We start from the raw sequence: 23,640 nt of genomic DNA on the forward strand, positions 1-23,640 counted from the left end.
GCTTTGGCAGGTTCAAGTAAGTTCTCATTTAGACGCATAGCCCCTCTAACTGGCGAAGGATATCCAGAAGTTTAGGCTATTTCTCCTGGATAACCTCTAGCAGAAAGTCCTGTGTTTCTGCTATCCTTTTCATTAGGTCTTGAAAGACCTTGAACTCACCCACCGAGGCCATTGCTGGAGGGCTGACAGCCTCATCCACAGAAGACGACAATATGGCAGGAAGTGCTGTGTGCTCCTGTTCAGAGCAGATATAATGGCCCCCACTGTCCTTCTCTTGACCTTCTGAAAGCTGTGGATGACAACTGAGAAGTTTGGGGAAGTTAGATATATTTCCTGGATTGGAAGAGGATTGGCTCTTGATGCTGGTTTTCTGGAGTTGGGATTCAGAACCCAGGACGACCAATATGGCCATGACTTGTTCAAATAGTGGGGGGAGGGATACAGATCAGGGTATTCCCTATGTCACCCTGAGCTCTTCTTAGCACCCGACCAATGCATATTCTAGACTTCCTCCCAGACTCCTACTATGCCACCCCTGTGGGAGATGGGGCATGGGAATGGGAAAAAGTCTCCATTATGTTCTGCTGAGAAAGAGAAAAAATAAACATCCTCTAGGGGAGGAGCAGTTCTGTCAGCCATGTCTTGTTTAAAGCATGGGGATGTCAGCACTAATAAGACAACTGGAGATGTGGTGACTGAGGCACTGCAGATTTCATGATAAACTTCCTTAAGCACTCCAGACCCACTGAAAAGTCACTTGGTGCCACAAACTTTTAATGCAGAAATGGTGAACACTGAAGCTTCTTAGCATCAGCACGTTACCTATGGAGGTAGCTGATGTCAGTACTAAAAGGGAAGTGCTCAGTGCCAAGGCTCTGAATACCAAGTGCTGTGCAGAGTTGTGCCGATGATATGGCCTCAAGGGCAGTGCAGTCTCTGCGGTAAGAGGAACCATCTAGGCCGTCTTCCTCTTTGGCACAGCAGTGCCAGAGCAGGTCTCCAATTTACAGCTCTTGATAGAAGCCTGGGGAGAGTTATGGCTTTAGTGATTCCTACTGGGAGTCTGAGAATGCAACCGATGCCTAGCTCCTCCCTGCCCTTTCAAATGCAGCTGATGAAGGGATCTATAAGAACAAGTGGCCCAGGAGCCCAGGAACAAGTCACAGCACACAGAGGCAGTCGGAGGAAGCAACTGATCTATCTGGTGAGTCTCTCAAGGTCAGAGGTGACTTGCATGGGCTTCTCAAGGAGCAAGAATTTGAGTCTTGCTTCCCTTGACTTCTAGATGCACTTCAAGGAGGAACGGCATATAGAGTAATGCTTCAATATGTGTCCCACCTCAAGGCAAATGAGACATCAGGAGTATCCATCACTAACAGGCATAACCAAGTCACAAGAGGGACAGTTCTAAAACCCTAGTAACATGGTGTCTGTGTCAGAGAAGATGAGACTGGGAGAGGGAAAAAAGAAAACTAACTATGAAGTTGGATTTTGTTTTTGTTTTAAGTCAATGGGTAAAGGAAACCTAATTCAACTAACTATGCTAACATTAACTATGACTAAATCTAAAGTTAAATCTCATCCAGCAAGGACTAGGGACATGGTTCCATCTTGCAGCCTCGGTGGGTGAGCAGGAACTGAATGGTAGTTGAGTCCACTATACTCTTCATGACCTTGGCTACAGGGGGCACAAGAGTACCCATGAATGCTGCTGTGCAAAAGGAATCCAATCTTGAGCATATGCACACCAAGAGTGAAATCTGTGTGGACCAGCACCTCAAGAAGAATCTTTTGTTGCTCTGAGCAGTTTAAATTATACCATCTTTATGGTATTATTGTAGATACTGCCTTTCTATACAAGTTTTAGTATTTATTTTTACTTGGGATGGCTGCATAAATTATTCAAAAAGCAGTGATGTTATAATACCAAATATGGTATTATTAAAAAATTAGGTATTTGGGGCTGCATTCTCTCCTGCAGCAGAGCTCTGCTCAGCACAGAAGGATGGATGGGATATCACGGAACAAGACAAGGTTCCCTAATTAAGAAGTTCATCTGTGACCCTGATCCAACTTAGAGCAGTTGCCGGGGTCCTCTATTTGTGCCACTAGGCTATGGCTCTAAATTAACCCTATGCAAGCATGGGACTGGCATAGCAAAGCTTTGCTCTGCCTCACCCCCAGAAAGGAAGAGGGCTGGCAAGTGTAAACTCCAGATTTGGTACATATGTGCAGCAAGAATTTCCCCTCCTACAACAGGGGAATTTGCACTCAGATCCCTTTATGCCATCTGAGTGATGCAAAGAAGCCACAGCTGTTGCATTCTAATGCAAAACTAACTGTGATCTCACTTGCTTTTATATCAACAGACCAGCATATTTGACTGTCACATGTTCTATACATTTGGGCAGTTAATCTGTCTCAAGACTGCTAAGACCATTAAAGTTTTGTGTTAGAGTACAAGTTTGATGCAGCTCAGGTGCATATTGCATTTTGGTATCAGTTGAAGATGGAAGTGAGACCTTATGGAGTGAGGGAGTACATTATCAATAGTACCGTAGACAATATTAAGGTGGAAAGGAATGCTTCCATTCTTTTAAGGTTAGGGAAGGGGAGGGTGAACTGCCACAACTTAAAACGGTTTCTAAACAGTTTTTGTTGCCAATTTCTTGGGTTTTCTATACAGCATCAGTGTACCTCAGTGGACACTGCCCCAGAGTAAGAGCTGTACCTACCTGGGAATCAGAGGGAGAAACAGAGCTGATGGTCCTGCTCCTGACTACCTCAACACTCCTGAAAAGTGCGTGTGGTTGTGATGAACGAGTAAATTCTTTATAACATTTTATTCTTGTCTAAAGGTTAATGAAGGTATACATCAGGAACAATCCTCCATGCCTAGATGGAGGATATGACATAACCTGTCAGTTGGAGGGAATCTCCGTGAAAGAGACTGCATCCATTACTGCATGAAACACTCTGTAGCCTCTCACACACTTCTGGAAAATGGCTGTGGCCTGGAGAATAGGCTTCCTGTATTGCTCCCACTTCCTCTGGGCCCTCCATCATCACCAGTATGAAGCATACTTCTCATCCCACAAACATGCCAATGTGGGACACCTGTAAATGTGACTGCTGCCATCTTGGCCAACAGAGGACTAAATTGATGATTTCCAGAGCTAAAGGAAAGGATGCCTTTACAGCCTGTGACAAAGAGCCAAGCTCTCAAGATGAGAGCTGTCACGCTGCCCTGGAAGATGCAGGTATGATTCTTAACCAAGGTACATGTATCCCTAGGGATCCTCCACATATTTAGATCGGTGTTTCTCAACCTGGGGGTTGTGACCCCCGGCAGGAAGTTACGGGGGGTTGCAAGTGCTGGGCCAGTATTGGGGCTGGCAAGCATGGCAATTGCCTAGGGCCCCATGCCACAAGGAGCACTACAAAGCTAAGCTACATGTTTCAGCCCTGAGCAGCAGGGCTTGGGCTTCAGACAAGGCTCAAGTATCACACTGAAATGTAAGTACAATATTTATATTCCAATTTATTTATTTTATAATTATATGGTAAAAATGAGAAAGTAAACAATTTTTCAGTAATAGTGCGCTGTGACATTTTTGTCTTTTTATGTCTGATTTTGTAAGCAAGTAGTTTTTAAGTGAGGTGAAACTTGTGCTCGCAAGACAAATCAGACTCCTGAAAGGGGTACAGTAGTCTGGAAAGGCTGAGAACCACTGTTTTATAGATTAGGCGCAGAGGGACACACAACACACTACTATTCACTAGTTAAAACAGAATACTGGTGATCACTAATCATGGATTCTATTTCTGGCTCTGGAAGATGAATGTGATTTATAGTGGTGAGATATGGAATAATGCAAAGTAGTTTAGTCACTCTGAATAGCAGTACAGTGTAGTGGATACTCAGGATCTATACCTGCATGACCTTCCATAAGCTTTCTGCTAACTTATTTATAAAGATAAGGTGAGGGGAGAGTTCATAAGCTCTTTCATAGCTGTCTTCAAGGCTGGAGTTCATAGTCTTACTAAACTGCATGAGAATTTAAACATTTACGAGAAGCAAAGGAAAACGTCTTTCTTTCTCCCCATCACCCTTGCTGGATGTGACTTATGGTGTTCATGCTACAGCAGATCTGTCATCAAATTTAAATTGAGCAGGTTCACATTGGCACACATGTTTTCCATTATGGCTGAAGAGTTATAAAATACTCTATACGCAAACCCTATATATGTATAACTGATATTCTAGGAATCACCACAAGGAGCAACCATATAGACACGGGACAGGTCCTGGAGTGATTTAGATTTCTTTCAGAAGGAGTATAAAGGAAGACATTGAAATAAAAAGTTACAAAAAGGGATAATTTTTAGACTTATTCTCTGTTTGGATTCATTTTTCACCAAGTGACTATGAAAATTCAAAGAGAGTTCAAAGTTTATATTTTATGTATAGTCTTTTCCCATTTCAAGGGGATCTGTACAATATAAAGATTTAAAGCTAAATCTCAACTCTAACACTAGCTTAACTATGGTACAGGTGCCATTGCACTGTAACATCAAGAATCCTGGAAGTCTTCTCCACTTCTATGTACACTGTTTATATCTTAACCTCTTCAGGGCAGTCCCTGACTGTATACTATGTCTTGTACAACACTGAGAACATTTTAAATTACTTAATAAATAATTACATCAAACAGCAAATAAGGGGTATATACAGATGTGCCACCAAAATTATAAGGGCTTCTCTACACTTGAAACACTACAACTGCATAGCTGTGGTGCTTCCATGCAGACACTACCTATGCCGATGGGAGGGATTCTCCCAATGGAGCAGGTAAATCCACCTCCCTGAGAAGAATCCATCAACCTAGTGCTATCTACACTGGGGTTAGGTCAGCTTAACTACATCACTCAAGGGTGTGGATTCTTCACAGCCCTGAGCAACGTACCTGGCTTGATCTAACTGTTTAGTGCAGACTAGGCCTAAGAAATTCAATAAAGTATGTAATTAGGTTACTACAATAAAACAAGTTCAAGGAAACTAGCCCATAACAGTGGTCCTAACTATACAGAAGCCAATGAATTTTTTTGCTACTGTAGGCTATCCTTTGCAGTCACACTGTAAATGAAAAATCGTGATTTGCATGATGCTATTGTAATTACGGCTTTGGGACTTGGTATTTATGAATTAATAATTCTACAAATAATATATTTACCTACCTTTTTTAAGCCAGCAAATCCTTCTGATTCCAGAAAGAAGAAGGCAAAAGGCATCAACACAAATAAACAAAGATTGGAAAAAAGGGAAGCAAGATTCCACAAACCTGCAACAAATCAGAAGAAAATTTTTACATTACTTTTCAAAACTGAAGACTCTTTAAATAATACTTATTGAAATTCCTGACATCACTATACTGCCTTTCAACTAAGTGGGCTTTATATGGGTAAATACAGAGCATGTATAATAATTTATGTATAAATATAAATGAAGATCTGACATATACGTAAGATTCATATAACCCATCAGTGAAAGGCAGCAACCTCAATGTCCTGAAATTTTAAGCCAAAAGTCAATACCTAATTGAAACTGCGGGGAAGTTTTGAAGACAGACTCCAATAACTAAAACTGTATTTTTCTACAGTATCCTTTCTTGTGAAAAGTGACCAGAAATTTTTAAGCTATAAAGACAGTTCTTTAAAATTTATTAATATGTTTCCAAGGGCCATATTTACAAAGGTGTTTGGGGCCTAAGCAATAGGAGTTAGACACTTAATTTGGGCACTTTTATAAATCCGAATAGGTACTTACCTGCATCTTTACATGCTTAAATACCCTTGTATATTTCAACTCAATAGCCTAGTGCTCAAGCAGCTTCCTGAACATCAGCACAATACCGATTCTAAGGTAAGTGTCACCTGCTGAATGACTAACCCCATTTGCTGCAGAATACGGGTTTTTTCTTTGAAGTGTTCCATTTGACATCAAATAGTAACCCTGAATTGCTTAGTTTGTGAAAATTAAGAGATTATACCTCAAGATGGTACAGTTTCAGGCTACAGATCATTTTTAAGCTGACTATACACAATAATAATTTCCAGTACATGGTCTCATCCAGCACTGATTCTTGGAAGGTTCAGTTCTACTCTCTCTCCTATTCTTCCCTTTAGAGGAGACTGAGGCACAACATACTTTAATGCCAGCAATACACAGATAACACCATCTCTGCATCAAATGCAGATATTGCCATTTTACCCATGTCTAACTGAAATCAGCAGCTGGCTAAAACAGAACAAAGGCAAGGCTGAGGAGGTGATGATTAGAAGGTCTGAAGGGATTACCCTAGACCTCCACTTGGGCATCTGTGCAATAATCAAGATTTTGCAAAGTCTCAGAGATCTTCTGGACAAAGTCACTGGTGGTTAGACACATTCTCATCTCCAGCTGTGCAGGACACTGTGTTCCTCCTTATCAGGTTCTGACTTACCCACAGTCTACCCAGACTACAGTCACCAATAAACTTGAGTACTGCCACACACAGTGCACTTGGGGATGAAAACTGAAGCCACAAGGCAGCTGCAATTGAGTCTCATTTAAGAAACACAGGCTGCAAGAAAACATGACTCCAGAGCTTTGCATGCTCTCCAACCTCCTCCAACACAAAATGCACTTCAAAATCCTACTCTAGATCTCCCAAGTCCTAAATAGGCTGGGGAATCAACTCTCAGGAATGGTCCATATCGTTCTACAACCCAGCATGAGAGCAATGATCAAACAGAGTGTGCCCAGAGAGTGAGGCTTCCAGGGACAAAAATCTTTATGGCACACTCATATTTGAAAAGCCATTCCTTAAGTAATAGATTGAGCTCAGATCTTACCACCTTTATAGTGGCATAAAAATGTAGGGTTGGAAAGGACCTCAAGAGGTCATCTAGTCCATATCCATGTGCTGGACACAGGATTAAGCCTTCCTACAACAAAAGAAGTATGATAGCACGAACATCATAGTGATGTTTAAAGTGGGGAGCTATGGAAAAAAGCTCAGTCTTTTGAAATGGGGTTTTAGATTATGTTCTCAATTTTACTAGTGCCAACACACCACAGCAATGGGTACCCTAAATACACACACTTGAAGAGTAAACTACTGTATGATAGAAACATAACTGAGTCTTTCAAACATACCTATTCTCATAGTGGCAATTTCAAAAATGAAAAATTAACATCTTTTAGATGACATGTTTCAACATTATAATTATTACCAGAAGTCTTCTGCAAGATATTTTTAATATACTTACTTATATTTACTACACAATGTTGTTATATGGTTATTGTTTTATTTGCAATGAAACATAAGAGCTTTTACTGAACAGTCATATGGAACTTAATTCCTACATCAGTTGCTGTAAAAGGGAAACTTATTTTACAATGATTTTCATGATCCCATAAGTATCATTGTACAAAGCAAAAATGATTTTTCCATACATTTCAAATGTTTATATTAATGGTTCTCAACCCGTGGCCTGCAGACTGCTTGTGGCCCAATCAGCACAAAGCTGCGGGGTGTGTGTGTGTGTGTGTGTGTGTGTGTGTGTGTGTGTGTGTGTGTGTGTGTGTGTGTGTGTGTGTGTGTGTGTGTGTGTGTGTGTGTGTGTGTGTGTGTGTGTGTGTGTGTGTTTATTTCTTTATATTATGTGGATACAGCCACGTAACAAAAAGAGCTCCATATGTGGCCCACAATGGTAAACAGGCTGCGAACCACTGGTTTATATTTTAACATGAAACTAAGCTATTGGTCTAACAAAACAGATAAGACATTGACTGAGCCCTTCTAACCAACAATGGCCTGCACTCTGTAGCATTTTCAGTCTGACAACTGATTATATAAGGAGAAACAATATATTTCTTACCATAAGAAGTTACTCACCTTGTGCAGTAATGATGGTTCCTCAAGATGTGTCCCCCATGGGTGCTCCACTGTAGGTGTGCTTACGTCCCTGCGCTGCTGATCAGAGAACTTTGGTAGGCGTGTCTATCAGGCCCACACATGCGTTGTCTCTCCTTGTGCAGCGCCACAAGGCTAGTCAGCATGTGTGGGTTAACTCCCCTCAGTTTCTTCCCTACCGCACAGTCATAGACAAGAACTCCGAAGTAGAGGGAAGGAAGGCGAGTTGTGGAGCAGCCATAGAGAGACACATCTCAAAAGAACCATTGTTACTGCACAAGGTGAGTAACTTCTTCTTCAAGTAATATCCCTATGGGGTTCCACTATAGGTGTCTCCTGAGCTGTTCCCCTTCTGGAGGGCTGGGATTTCGGAGACAGTGCTGTCATCTGTAACTGACCCATCAAGGCGGAGATGGCATCAAAGGCAGAGTTCCCAGTGATCATATAGTGTTCTGCAAAAGTGTGGACTGACGCCCATGTCACTGCTCAACAGATCTGAGATAGGGACATTCTTGAAGAAGGTGACGGATGAGGAGATTGACTTTGTGGACTGTGCATGAACAGAGTTTGGAGGGGTCAAGTTGCAAACTCGATCGCACTGTCTGATACAATTTGAGACCCACTTGGAGAGCTTTTGGGCTGCTATTGCTGAGCCCTTGGATCTTTCCACAATGGAGAGGAAAAGTCATGGGGACTTCCTGAAGGCCGCTGATCTGTCCAGGTAGAAGGCCAGGGTTCTCCTGACAGCTAGTGTATATAATATACCTTCCCTGTTGTCTTGATGTGGCTTGAAAGGGCTTTCAGTTCATCACCTAAATCACTCACATCAATAGCATGCACGTTATCATCTGTCAACACTGTCTTTAGTGCCCTGCATTGCTTGTGTAGGTCTTCTTCAGGTATAGTGAGGAGTTTTGGAATATCATACAACATCTCAAATATATTGCTGTGTTCCTTGAGCTGCATGAAACATTCTTCAACTGACTGTATTGCACAGTCTAGCACCTGGTCAAAGAATTCAACTTTGAACTGTTGTTTGGGGTCTCTTATGGGATCATCCCGTGCCTCATAATCAAAATGTCGTCTTCTTCGGCAACTCTTGTATTCTTGAATGGGTGGAAAAATAGCTTCAGTGTGAAGTTCCTCTGCCAACTTCTGTGCACTCTTCAGAACATTTTGAAATCCCTCATCTGACCGGTAAGACTGTAGGTATGATTTTGCTTTGTGCAGTTGTTCCATTGCTCCAGATATATCAAGGTCAACACCTTGGAGTCTCTTGCTTACAACATTTATTTCAAACTGTATGTCATGCCATAACACTAAGCCACACAGAAATTTGAAGTTATGTATGTTTCTGGTGATTCCATTTCGCTCTGCCACTGTTCTCCCACGAACAGTTCTTGTCATAGCATTATCCTCCATTATGGCATCATCTATCTTCCTAATTTGGTATTCGATAGGCTTTATCGCCTGCACTCGACTTTCCCATTGTGCGGCACTCGGTGGTTTCAGCGTCAGAGAGGATGTTCCCAGATGCTGCTTCAAAATTTGCCATTGATGAGTTGATGCAGAGAAAAATACATAGATGCTTTGAATTACATGAAAAAATTCAGCAGCCTCACTAGAAGCTGGTGCTGCATCTCTGACCACCAAGTTCAATGAATGAGAACTGCATGGGACAAAAAAAGCAACATTATTGTAGCCCTGACCTCTCATGGCAGCTATCACAATTCCCATATCGTCCAGCTTTTTAAGAAGCACATTTGTCATACCAGCTCTTGTAGTATCATCAATGTCAATGAATTCTAGAAAATGCTCTCTGACAATCACCATTGCAGGGACATTTTCAATAGGTTCTGTTGTTGTTACAAAACACACCATTAAAGTCATTTGTTCCATAAGGCTGATGTCAGGTGTCCAGTCCAGAATAACAGAGTAATATCTTGCTGACTTCAGATCTGCCACAATCTTCTGTTTGACTTTTGTTGCCAGTAACTGTATGATCTCATTTTGAATTGTTTTTCCAAGGTAGTGGTGTATGTACATTTCTTGGGTGGTAACTTTTCTTAGATGCTCCTGGAGTACAGCATCAAACTCGGCCATTGGTTCACAATTTTAAGGAAGTTTCCATTGTTTGGCACATACAGCTGATCTGAAGTGCGAGGTTTTGGGTAGCAAGCATTCTCACAATGACAATAAGCTTTTTCAGAACATTTTGCCAGTAAAGAGAATCTGATGAAATCTTCTCTTGATGCTTATCGTCTATGGTGGCCTTTAACTTTAGTCTCATCTCAAGCTCTTTCCACCTAGGGAATGCTCTCTGGTGATTTGCTGCCTTCTCATGGCATGCCAGATTTCTAGCCAGATTTTTCCAGTCCTTTGTTCCTGTAGAACCCAATGTGGCTGGAACATGAGACTGGAAGAGTTCAAAACTGTATACAACATTCTGGGTTTTTGAGTACATAACCCATGGCCTCTCCACTTTGTCACCATTGGGGATTTCATGCCAGCAATGTGTTGGATGGAAACTTCTATTTTCATTGTCTTTGGGGATCATGAAGTTTTTCACTTACTATGGCACATGCAGTACAAGGAAGTCCCTCAAGCTACTGCTCAAGGGGGTCCACAGTCCTGGATCATCTAGACTTAAGGAACTAAACTCAGCAGCAGCTGTTTCTTGCATCTCCACCTCATTCTTCTCTGATCTACACTTTTCTTCAAGAATGTGCATCGTTACATCCATTTGAGATAGAGATGTGGATTCTGCAGTAGCTGCCAGGTCACCTGCACTTTGACTAACTGGAAGATCAGGCATCTCCTCACCACTCACATCCTCACTGGGGCCAGAAGGCTCACCGTGAACATTTGTGTCTATGTATCTCAGGAGAGCTCCTTCCTGATAGATAGAAAAGCTTCCTTTGCTTTCTTTCTTTTTCTGAATGCTGCCCCAGAGGGGCATTTTCTTCTTTCACTCATGACTGCTGTTCTGTGCCAGCTATAGTGGCTCTCAACACTCAGTTGAAGGGGAGAAATAAGCAGGCTGATAGCAGGGCCTGACTGAGGGAAGATATCAGCGTCTTAAGGGCCTAACTGGCTCCTACTACTTCAGTTGACTGCCTTTTCTCCTCAAGTGGGTTCACGGAAGCAGCAGGAAACAGGAAGCTCCCTGAGAAGCTGGTGTTAATCAGTCCAGGGTCCTGCGGGTGCTAGAGAGGTACATAAGAGGCTCCTCCTCCTCTCTCTCCCCGCAGCTCTTGCTTTCTGTTATTCCCTCACCTTTTCTCCTGCCTGCCTCTTGTGCCCTCCTTCCTCCAGCACAGCATTCCACCATCTCTGTGCATCTAGAGAAGAGAGAATACATATGTACCAGCGGCAGACACAATTTTCTACACTCTGGGTCCTAGTGGCGCCCCCACACAGTCTGGCACCTGAGGCAGCCACCTCAGTTCACCTCATGGTAAGGCCAGCCCTGCTCGGAACTGATGATAGCCCAAAGGGGAGCACTTTGTATTGGTAGTGGTCATGTCCCAGAGTGAATCTGACAAATCATCCGTGAGCCAGTAGGACTGAGATATGAAAATGGGCGTCCTAAAGGTCAAGGGCCGAAAACAAGTCTCCCTGTTCCAAAGCTGGAATGATAGTTGATAAGGTGACCATCTTGAATTTTTGAGCCTTCACAAACTTGTTGAGAGCTTGGAGCTCAAATATAGGTCTCCAACCTCCTTTCTTTTTGGGTATTAGAAAATTATGAGAGTAGAATCCCTTACCTCGTAGATGTTGAGGTACCGGTTCTATGGCTCCTAATTGCAGGTGATGATCTACATCCTGTCACAGTAAAATCATGACAAAGGGCCCTAAAGAGGAACAGGGAAGGGGGCTGTAAAATGGGTAGGAAAGTAAAATGGATGGAGTACCCAGTTTGAACAATCTTGAGGACTCACTGGTCTGATATTATGCATACCCAGGCACTGTGGAATGCCGCCACTCATGGCAAAATGGGTGTGAAACGATGGTTGGCTGTGTTGGTCATGGTGAGTAGTCTAATGGCACCTCAACCTGCCTGTCAGAAGTGGTGCTTAAATGTAAAAGGCTGGGATAAAGATTGTGGACGAGGTGGTTTATGTTTAGGAAATTTCCCTTTCTTTCTTTGTGGCTCATAGTAGTGTTGAGGTTGATACTGAGATGCATGTAGTCTATACTAGGATTGGGGATTAAATCGTCTCTTTTGTCCAAGTATACAGATACCCAGTGACTGGAGGGTAGCACAGGAGTCCTTCAGGGTGCGAAGAGAAGCATCAGTCTTGCTGGTAAACAACTTTGTGCTCTCAAAAGGAACATCCTCAACAGTAGACTGTACCTCTTTCAGGAAGCCTGACAAATGGAGCCATGATGCTCATCACATCACCACAACCATGGAGATCGACCTAGCCACCATGTTTGCTGAATCGGTGGCAGATTGCAGTGATGTCTTTACCACTGATTGGCTCTCCTGAATAATGGCCTTACATTGGTCACAATAGCTTCTGGCATGTTACCTGCACTGGTTGCTCCTGTAATGGGCAAGCCATCGCTGGCAGCTACGATGTGGACATGTGCACCAGGAGCGTCTTTTTAGACAAGTGCTTACTCCTGTCCGGTGCCGATGACTCGATGCTTATGCCCATCGGGTCAATGGGCCTGTGAGCGATGCCGTTTGCTGTCGGCTTCCGTGAGCCAGGGGTGCTGTACTGAGATGGTCGTGGTGCCGATGATACCGAGAGGGTGATCACTTACAACTATCTCAGGGCTCACTATGGGGACTTCCCTTTCTTCTTAATGACTTATGAGAGGAATCTGCTGCCTGCTTCCTTGACCCACAGCCCTTAGATGTAGAAGGCCACGGGGAAAACATATGTCTACCAGGCAACTGGGGTCAGAGAGCTGCCTTATTGAAGATGATCTTCTGGTGGAGCACTCTGTCTTTGCACGATCTTGGCCAGAGTTATTGCCAAAGACCACACTTCTGTCATACATGGCCTTCCCCAAGGCAGCAAATGCACAGAGAGCGCTTGTTCGCAACCGAGATCACCTCTTTACAAGTGAAGCACTTTAAACCCAGCAAACTGGGCATATCCTATTGGGGGAAAGGGTCCCTGGCGGGGGAGAAAAAGTGGGAAAGAAATTGAAGTCTTTTTTATTTTCAAGGATAAAATAAGAAAGGAAAAGAAGATTACAATTAGAACTTTAACTAGGAGACTAATGGCTTCTCTTCATTATGGGGTAAGTCTACCTAAGTTACACTACTCCAGCTACGTTATTCATAGACATAGCTTAGGTCAACTTACCCCAATGTCTTCATGGCATTGAGCTGATGGAAAATACTCTCCGGTCGACTTCCCTTACTCTTCTCGGAGAGCTGGAGTACCGCTAAATCAATCCCTGCTGCATCGACTGCAGTAGTGTTGATCTCCCCGGGAGACCAGCTCTAACTATAGGCATGCAAAATAAAAAGATAGTCTTAACAGACTGCTAATGAACAGGGGCGGTTGAGATGGAACTAAGAGTTATTAGCCCACACGTGGGCTAGCCTCATGGCACAGAACGAGGAGAGACAGCGCATCTGCAGGCCTAATGGATGCTGTTACTGAAGTTCTCTGATCAGCAGCGCAGACACAAGCACATCTACAGTTGATCATCCATAGGGACACTCCTCGAAGAAGAGTATAGGCATTTAGGAGGTGCTCAGATGAAGTGATTGGTGCGAAGTATTTAAAACAGAAATTCTAGTAATTTGTATTTCTTCCTTTCCAACATACAGGAAAAGTAGTCCTTTTAGAACCTACTGAGGGAACAATAATGATATAGCTGCACTAGAAATGCTACAGCAGCACAGCTACCTGCAACAGTGCATCTACAGTGTAGACACTACAGCGACAGAAGAGATTCTTCTGTTGTTGTAGTAAATTCACTTCTCTAAGGGCGGAAGCTACATCAACAGAAGAATTCTTCCATTGACCTTGTGACGACCAGGGGCAGCTCCAGGCCCCAGCACACCAAGCGCGTGCTCGGGGCGGCAAGCTGCTGGGGGCACTCTGCCAGCGCCATGAGGGTGGCAAGCAGGCTGCCCTACGCGGCTTGCCTGCGGAGGGTCTGCTGGTCCCACAGTTTCAGAGGACCTCCCACAGGCCGACGCGGGACCAGTGCACTGTCCGCAGGCACGCTGCGGGAGGCAGCCTGCCTGCCCTGCTTGGGGTGGCAAAATTCCTAGAGCCGCCCTGGTGACGACGACACCAGGGCTTAAGTCAACTTAATTGCATCGCACAGAGCATGAAATTTTTCACAACTTTGAGCAATACAGTTAAGTGTAAACCAGCCCTACATCAAAGTCAATCCCATAACTGGGAAAATCTGCAAAAGAGAATAGTGAGGGGAATTTAATAGCAGCCTTCAACTACCTGAACGGGGTTTCCAAAGAGGATGGAGCTCAGCTGTTCTCAGTGGTGGCAGATGACAGAACAAGGAGCAATGGTATCAAGATCAGTGGGAGAGGTTTAGGTTGGATATTAGACGGGTGGGAAAGCACTGGAATGGGTTACCTAGGGAGCTGGTGGAATCTCCATTCTTAGAGGTTTTTAAGGCCCGGCTTGACAAAGCCCTGGCTGGGATAATTTAGTTGGGGTTGGTCCTGCTTTGAGCAGGGGGTTGGACTAGATGACCTCCTGAGGTCTCTTACAACCCTAATCTTCTATGATTCTATGAAAGAAGATTAAAAAAAATGTCGATTAGAGGGGAAGTGAAAGTTGCTGTAAAAAGAAAGGGGGAGGGATAATAATATATAACAAATGGAAGAAAGTAAGTTGATAGTAATGAATACAAATCAGAAGTTAGGAATTGTGAAAAACTGATAAGGGAAGCAAAGGTACACAACGAGAAATCCATAGCCAGCAGAGTTAAGGACAATAAGGAGGAGTTTTTTAAATATATTAGAAACAAAAAGAATCCCGACTACAGTAATGGTTAATTACTAGAGGGAAATGGTAGAATGATCAATAATAATGCAGAGAAGGCAGAAGTGTTCAATAAATGTTTCCATTCTGTGTTTGGGGGAAAAGACAGATGATATTCGTCTCATCATATACGCTTTCCATTCCCCGAGTATCGACTGAGGATGTTAAATTGCACCTACTAAAGTTAGACATTTTTATATCTGCAGGTACAGATAGCTTGAAACCACAAGTTTTAAAAGAGCTAGCTGTGGAGCTTGATGGACTGTTAACACTTTAGAAGTTACAGAAAACTGGAAGAAAGCTAATGTTGTGCCAGTTTTTGAAAAGTGTAAATGGGATGACCCAGGGAATTAAAGGTCTGTCAGCCTGACATTGATCCCAGGCAAGATAATGGAGTGGCTGACATGGGGCTCTATTAATAAAGAATTAAAGCACAATAACGTAATTAATGTAAATCAACTTGAGGCCAGAGTGAGAACAAAGCTAGAGCAGTACTAAGAACAGGACTAGAAGCAGGGATGGAGCAGGGTAAGGCCTAGGGTGTCTGTTGTCACTACCAGGCAGGAGAGAATTCCAAGCCCTGGAATGACATTAAGCAGAGAGCTGCTGTTCCTCCAATGAGGCTTATAGATCTGCCTGAAAGTCATCAGACTAGTTCCTGGCTTGTGGCCAATAGAGCTAATGAGATCCTGGGATGCATGAAAAGGGGAATCTCAAGTAGGAGTAGAGGGGTTATTTTACTGCTGTATTTGGAACTGGTGTGACCATTGCTGGAATACTGTGTCCAGTTCTGGTGCCAACAATTCAAGAAGGATTCTGATAAACTGGAGAGGGTTCAGAGAAGAACCAGGAGAATGATTAAAGAAAACAAGCCTTATAGTGATAGACTCAAAGTGTTCAACTGATTTATCTGAACTAACTGATTGTTAAAGGGTGACTGGATTACAGTCTAAAAGTATCCACACGGGGAACAAATAATTATTAGGCTTTTCACTCTATCAGAGAAAGGTGTAACATGATCCAAAGGCTGGAAATTGAAGCTAGACAAATTCAGACTGGAAACAAGGTGTAAATGTTTGACAGTGAGGGTAATTAACCATTGGAACGATTTACCAAGGGTTGTTGTAGATTTACCATTGTTGACCGTTTTTAACATCAAGATTGGATGTTTTTCTAAAAGATCTCCAAAACAGTTCTATGGCCTGTGTTATACAGGAGATCAGACTACATGATCACAATGGTCCCTTCTGACCTTAGAATATATCAATCTACGAAAGAGGTGAGATTTCCATTTAGTACTGATCAAGGTAAGTGATCATCTTTTCCACCCCTACAATTTTTTTTAAATAATTTTCAAACCACTTCCCTCCTCACCCACACACACTTTACTCCCTTTCTTTGGCTAGAATGGACTGATTTAAACCCTATTGTACAAGTTGACTGCTGGTAAAGTCCATGGGCTTGCACAAAAAATTAAATGTAGCCCTAACTTGCAGCTACAGAAAACAAAATTACACAAAACCCCAAATAAACATGAAACAACATAATGGAGGCAGCCAGTCAAATGCTAAAGAATGTGTGTGTGCCACATTCCCAAACGCTGTTAGACTCATCGGGAATGAAGAAAAGCACATTCCAAAGGCAAGGGCCCCTCAGAGAAAATCCTGCCACCAGTCATGGAGCATTCACCCTTGGGAAACAGCAGCAAGAGCCTCTCAGCCACTCTTAACTGCAAGTACTGGATGAGAGGAAGCAGGTTTGCATAGTCCCTTTCCCTGTAAGTGAACCAGTGAGCATCAAATATTATTTCTCCTGTTACCCATATTTATACAATGTGGAAGTACTATACTAGTTTGTGAGGTTACTTTTATTGGGTTTCCTTTCACTTTCTGCACTTTACGTGGCCTTATTTTAGTTACCTAGAAATCAGATAGAAAGGTTGAATTTGGTTGGTTTTGTCAGTCAGCTGTCAGTTTCAAGAGTTATGATAGATGTGTACTTACTATGCACAAGAAAAGTAAACAGCTGACTTATGGAACAAGCATTTGCAACATAAAAACATACACTGAACTCCAGGTAAATTTCAGAAGCATGTTCTTTTGTGTCATTTTGTTTAAGTGGATTATAGAATGGTTACTTGAGGTTAAGCAAAATGATGATTTTTAAGAAGCTGAAATTCAAATATTTGTACACTAACAGAGTTGATGGGAACTACATCCTTCCCTTCTGGGATATTTCTAGCATTAATATTTATATATAAACACATCTCTCCCCATTCAATACATATATTATACATAGGATTTACTGTGGAAAAAACCTGAAGAAAGTAACATTACATTGGTATAGGCAAGAGGCCATCAACAAGTTCCCCTCCCCCCCCTTTTCATTATCACTTCAGTTTTGTTTTCCCACTCACCCTCCCAGTCTGTTGGACTAACTTGAGAATACAAAAGTAAATAGTTTATGCTCCCACTGTACTGACTGGGTGATAAAGTTGTATACAAGATACTTTGCAGGCCTTCATCTACTGGCAGAGTTAACTTTAGTTGAATATTGTACAGACTCAATGAAATCTCAAAAGTACAATGCTTTCCTAATCAGCCCACTCAGATGCTTTTTTGTATTTGTTTGTATTGATTTAAGAGAAAATTTGCAATAAAACAAGTTTTAACAATTCTGAAACAAACAACTCAATCTTGCACATTTGGCAAACAGCTTAGATATCCCAGCACTTTGTTTATGTGCAAGTTTCATTAAGTTCTACCTCCATCTGCTGGACACATTTAAAATAGAAATGAATATTTTACCATTTTTAAGTACATTTTCAAGAACTGTTGACAGTTCAACTTTCATTACACAAAATTACTCATCCTGAATATTATGCACTCTCTGCCTAGTTATATATATTAAGACAGGGGTCGGCAACCTTTCCGAAGTGGTGTGCCGAGTCTTCATTTATTTACTCTAATTTAAAGTTTCGCGTGTCAGTATTACATTTTAACGTTTTTAGAAGATCTCTTTCCATAAGTCTATAATATATAACTAAACTATTGTATGTAAAGTAAATAAGGTTTTAAAATTTTTAAGAAACTTCATTTAAAGTTAAAATTAAAATGCAGAACCCCCAGACCGGTGGTCAGGACCGAGGCAGTGTGAGTGCCACTGAAAATCAGCTCGCGTGCTGCCTTTGGCATGTGTGCCGTACATTGCCTACCCCTGTATTAAGAGGAGACTTTTTAAAAGTCACCACTAATATTAAATAGTTACAATCACATACCATGGCAAGAACCCAACAAAACAGGAAGGTGCTCACAATAGTTAAAAAAAACTACCCATTTTTAATAAAAATCACAGAAGTGCATACTTAACATATCAGTTCAACACAAGAAACTACAGTGCATCAATGACAACATTAAGGTTCTGATTTATACAGGTAAAAGTTAAAAAATGCAGCCTTAACTCTGTTCCTGTGTGAACAGATTACAATGAAGTCTTCAATTATAAGACAAACCACTATTTATCAAATGCACAGAAACAACTTGTAGTACTGTATATTATTGTGTGCACCAGCTGAAGTCCACTAGAGACTTTCCTATGAAGTGGATAATAAATCAAACAACGTAACACATTACAGAACAATTTGAAGAGTAATAGTTGAAAAATTACTGGGAAGTACAGTCTGCAGCTCAATTTGTTTCGTAGTTCACTGCCTCATCCACTATATAACACCCGAGGAACTCAGTGCTATTGTTTCAAAAACTGAACAGTACTCGGCTGTTAAATATGTATTTCAATTTATGTATGACAATTTAGTCAAGAGAATTTGTTAGTCTACTATATCTTTGTTTCATTACAATACTTAAAATAGTACAAATTTACAACAATGAAAAAGTATTAGATATCAAGAATTGTATTACAGGCTGCAGGAAAATGATACATTATACTTATTTGAGAAACAGTGAGTGATCCTGTATCTAAAGATTCTTACGTTGCATACACAAGGGGACAGAATTATGGAAGTTCAGGCAAGCATTTCCTGACTTCAGCACTTTAGAGTGCAATCTTAATGTTCTCTTCATTATTTTTTTTAAAATAACACTTTCTATTTACTTTTGAAAGAAAACAGAAAAGAAATTTCATAATGTGACTAGGCACCAAAGGAACACTACATCTCTCATACACCTAATAAAGTCCGCATGAAGGAGCCCATCTCCAGCAAGTATTATAAACTGCGAAGCATTTACTTTGCCAGCTGTGTAATAAATAAGATATACATTCCCATGGCTTGATCCAAATTACACTGAAATGCACAAAGTCTTTCCACTGACTCCAGAGGCATTTGGATCAGGTTCTCACTAGGTACTTTCACTAAATTTTGCAAGCTAACTTAGGTTCTACATGAGTGCATTTACTACTTTCACATGAATCATTGTTAAACTATACACACATAGTCCACTCATATTGTAAGCACAAAATGAGATTTTCAAAACTCATTGCTTAGGGCTGATCTACACTCCTGCAGTAAATCGATCTAAGTTACGCTACTTCAGTTATGTGAATAGCGTAACTGAAGTAGACATATGTAGATCTACTTACTGTGGTGTCTGCACTGTGCTGTATTCACGGAAGACCCTCTCCAGACGGTAGTGTAGACATGGCCTTACTCAAATCAAAACAAAATATTAACTGGAAATTCAAAGGCATTTCTCCTAAAGTAGAGCTATTTTTTTGTCAAATTTCAATTTTTCAATCTCAGCCACTTTGGTGCTACAGCTCTTCTAAAAGAATTTTTAAATGATAATTTTAAATTATATGAGGAAGTATTTTCCACCCACTCTCCTATACAAAAGCAGCAGAATGACTTTTGCTCAAATTTTTCATAACATTTCACCTTCGGCCAGAGGAGGGAGTATTCGCTCTCTGACAGGATTATTGTTCTCATTTAGTAAAAGGTTTAAACACTATGTGGCTGACTGGTCACACAAAGGAGGTAGAGAAGGAAAGAGCTGCTCTACATGGTATAGTCCTGCTTCCTCTGGGAATTAAAATCCCTTTTTTCCCTTTTTTTCTAAGAATAGAGGGGCAAGGAATGACTGTCTTACACTGGTAAAGTATCGCATGTCAGTAGAGACATAAAATTAACCACATCTAGGTATCATAAGGAAGAATTTCAACTAGTTTTGGGAAAGTGGGGAGAGAAGAAATGAAGGAAACAAAGGAAAAGGGAATGCTGCCTTAATATATTCCAAGAGCCAGAATATTTAGTTTACTGCAAATTTCTTAGAGGTTCTGTTTTTGTGTTTGTCTGTTGTTGGGGGTGGGGAGGGAGGTTGTTTTTTAAAGTTAACTTACAATTAACATACAAAAGCAAGATTAGATGGTGCCAGAGAGATAGGTGAACAAAGTCTAAGTCAGAGTACAGAGCTTAGAGGAGGGATTTGAAGAAGGAAAGGGTGGGATGCTTGGCACAGGGGAAGAGGAAAATCATTCCTGATGTAGAGGTGAAAAGGCACAGTAATAAGTGGGTGAAGGACTCAAGAATTAAGAAGGGGTTTTAAAGCAAGGCACAAAATGATGATCAGAAGAAAATGGAACCAACATGTAGGCAAACACAGCCAAGTAAAATTTCAGGCCAGCATATCTTAATCTTCTGCACCAAGTCTCACTGGAGATCACAGGGCCTAGGCAGTGCCTGGCAACCAAAAGCATCATATCTGTGAGCCAGCTGTATTATTTCAGCTTGGGTGGTTTGGTGCAGCTCAGATGAGCACAAAGCAAGAACCCCTCTGAACTGGATGCATGGGGTTTAGTTCTGGGATTTCTAAATTCCAAGCCTAATCAGGCCCCATTACCTGACCCTACTATATCACTGCCTGTCACATGCAGAGGATAGGGATACTGCAGGGAAAATGCAACTGCTCTAATTAGATGCAGATCTTAGGGTACGTGTTCAGAGACAATGGCTTTCAACATGGAGTAGAAATAAAGGGGTATAAAAGTGACTCAGGTTAGTGAAACATATGGAAATTCCCAATAGCAGGAAGGAACAGCTTGTCTCAAATTCATTTAAGCGATCAGCTTTTCACAGCCACCCTTCTCCAATCACCCACTAGAGAAATGATCCCTGAAAGCATAGTCTACTACACTCTAGGCTTAACCAACTAGAAAGTTTACCTTTTAAAATATTGGGACTCATCAGAACCGCATATCAATCTTAAGCCTCATCATCATCCAGCACACTGTCTGAAGTAGAAGTGGGTACCTCTGCTTTTTGATAACTCAGCAAATAGCTATATTTTCTATTAGCAAATTGGCCCCTGACATCACAAGGTATGTTTTTTCCTCCATTAAAACATCTAAATCCAATGACAATCACCAATTCCTTACCAAGATGCATCTTCAAACTGCAATATGTTAGCTATCAACTATAGATCTGTAGAGCATTATTTGAATTCTGGCAGTGCCCCAAGTGCTAGACATTGTCAACACACGGGGAGACCAGACTCTACTTTGACCAATTTCACTTTAACAAAATACCATAATAAATATGGCAAGATCAAAATATATAATTTTATATACATGATTTACTTTTTAAAAATAAAAGCAGCTAAAAGTCACTGCTTCTCAATCTATTCATTCTAGTTGGCAAGTTTCTTGTATGAACCATAAATAAAAAAACACAGATTTTTACCTCCATATTCCTTTTTAGTTCACTGAACATTACAATTACAGGTGAAAGAGAAGTCTTATTACACATTTCCAAGTTACTTCGCTTCCTGTAAAAGCAGTTCTTATACTATACATGTTTCTGTATTCAAGAACAGTAGCTTTTGGGTTGCCTTCCTTAGTCGAGACAACCCTCAAAATGCCAGAATGGTGATGACTTGTAAACTTGCTGCTGTTCATTAGATTACAAATGCTTAATTTATCAATGGCATACAAACCAAGAACATTTACAACTTTAAGCCATTATGCCAGTAAGTATATAAAAGCAAAAGGATCACTCGAAACCAGAAATGCACAGGAAGTGGTGTTATCTGTTAAAATGTGCTTTTAATTACATTATTCAAGTACTAACCATGAATTAGAGAGCCATTTAACCACTGAATATAGTAGTTTTGTGGAAAAGAAAGCAGGATCTCATTGCTGATTATTGAAAAAGGTAGAAGCAGGACGGCACCAGCTGAAACTGCAAGAGTGAAGGTACTCAAAAACAGCCTGGAAGTCAAAGAAATGTATCATTGTTACTGCCCATAAAATAACATGTTTCAAACAACAAAGTAGTCAACCTAATTCATGATGCTCATCAGAAACATGTATCAATCTACACTACAAAAATGCACTAATTTTGAAAGGTCATATTTACAAAAGTACATGCCTGCATCTTTATTTTTCAGATATCAGGTGGTTTACAGAAGTTAATATATATATATAATATATATTATTATAATTAAAAATAATTCATTCTTGAAAAAAATTAGGATTTTTTCTTATCTAGGTTTGGAATACATTCATGATCCAAGCTCTATTAAGTATTTCGACATATAATACTTTTGGACAATATACCTTTCCTTAAGACTACTCAGGAAAGTGGTGAGATTAGGGGAAGGAGAGATTTAAAGATTCCACTCACTGGTTCAAAGTGAATTAATGCAACTGTTAATCACTAAAAATGTCAACAGGATCACATCTGAACATGACTATTTAACCATGCAATTGTAGATTTACTGCATTTCTTTCCATACAAAGCATGGACCCATTATCATTTGACAGGCTAAAGATTATTTTTCTTGGTTAGATAACAGAATGAAGGGAAACCTCAAATAAAAATAAAATACGCATTTAAAATTTTGAAGGGAAAAGTATACTGAGCTGAAATACTCCAAGCACAATTTATAATAAGTACCATTCTTTGGCTTTTAACAGAATTATACCTTTTCAGGAACACAACGCCAACCAAAAAGATTATTAAAGTGTAAGTCTGATACTAAAATGGAACTCTATAATAATTTTATAAACTGCATATCTGAAAATTAAGATATATATTGGAATAAGATGCTTACAGGGAAAGTGTCAATAATGATATTGTTTGACTGTAGAATTATTTTCTCACCCCCATCCTCTCACAAAGCTAGTTCATTTCTACAAACCCTTACTCATTCCCACAGTCATTGTTTACAAGTACTTCCACTACAGTCAATTTAACTACTTTTATGATGAAGGGTTGTAGGATCAGGCCAGTATCTAGTAAGTGCTTAAAAGATGATTACATAATTTAGGGTCAAAATTTGTTGGACCACAAAGTGGTCCTAAATAGCCATCCAGAATCCTATAGCATTAGTTTTCTTTAACCAAAATCCTGATGATTACTATATGTGAAGCAGTATCAACCTGTGTGTTTGTGAAGTTAAAGTTTAATTAAGATAAAAAGCATTTACAGCTGATGAACAAGAGAGTTTAAGATCATTAGAATAGGAGGCAGCTTATATTACATATATACATACCATCAGCAATTCTTATGGCTTCATATTTAATGAAAAATTAACATTAAAATTTAGCTAGCATAAAAAATATTGTCGTGTATACAGTTACTTCTTACCTTATTAATTTTACAAAAAACAAATATCACTTGAAGATTCCAAACCTGAACCTGAGGTACTGCAGGTGCAAAACAGACAGCCTGGCTAAAAGATGTA

General features: G+C 40.7%; 1 protein-coding gene across 4 annotated transcripts in view; it reads right to left on the bottom strand.

The window, feature by feature from the left end:
- The window catches only part of LMBR1 (limb development membrane protein 1), a 146,812-nt gene that overhangs the window by 84,091 nt on the left and 39,081 nt on the right, over positions 1–23,640 (bottom strand). For 3 of the 4 annotated variants that reach the window (XM_030550097.1, XM_030550100.1, XM_030550098.1), the window contains exons 4-5: positions 22,023–22,162; positions 5,239–5,342 (exon numbers count right to left, since the gene is read on the bottom strand). The exons of the other annotated variant lie outside the window; for it this stretch is intronic. In XM_030550097.1, coding sequence (XP_030405957.1) covers positions 5,239–5,342; positions 22,023–22,162 — 244 coding nt within the window. The remainder of the gene's footprint in view (positions 1–5,238; positions 5,343–22,022; positions 22,163–23,640) is intronic. 4 annotated transcript variants of the gene reach the window in all.

This window comes from Gopherus evgoodei, chromosome 2, assembly GCF_007399415.2.
Source record: "Gopherus evgoodei ecotype Sinaloan lineage chromosome 2, rGopEvg1_v1.p, whole genome shotgun sequence".
Classification (NCBI taxonomy): domain Eukaryota; kingdom Metazoa; phylum Chordata; order Testudines; family Testudinidae; genus Gopherus; species Gopherus evgoodei.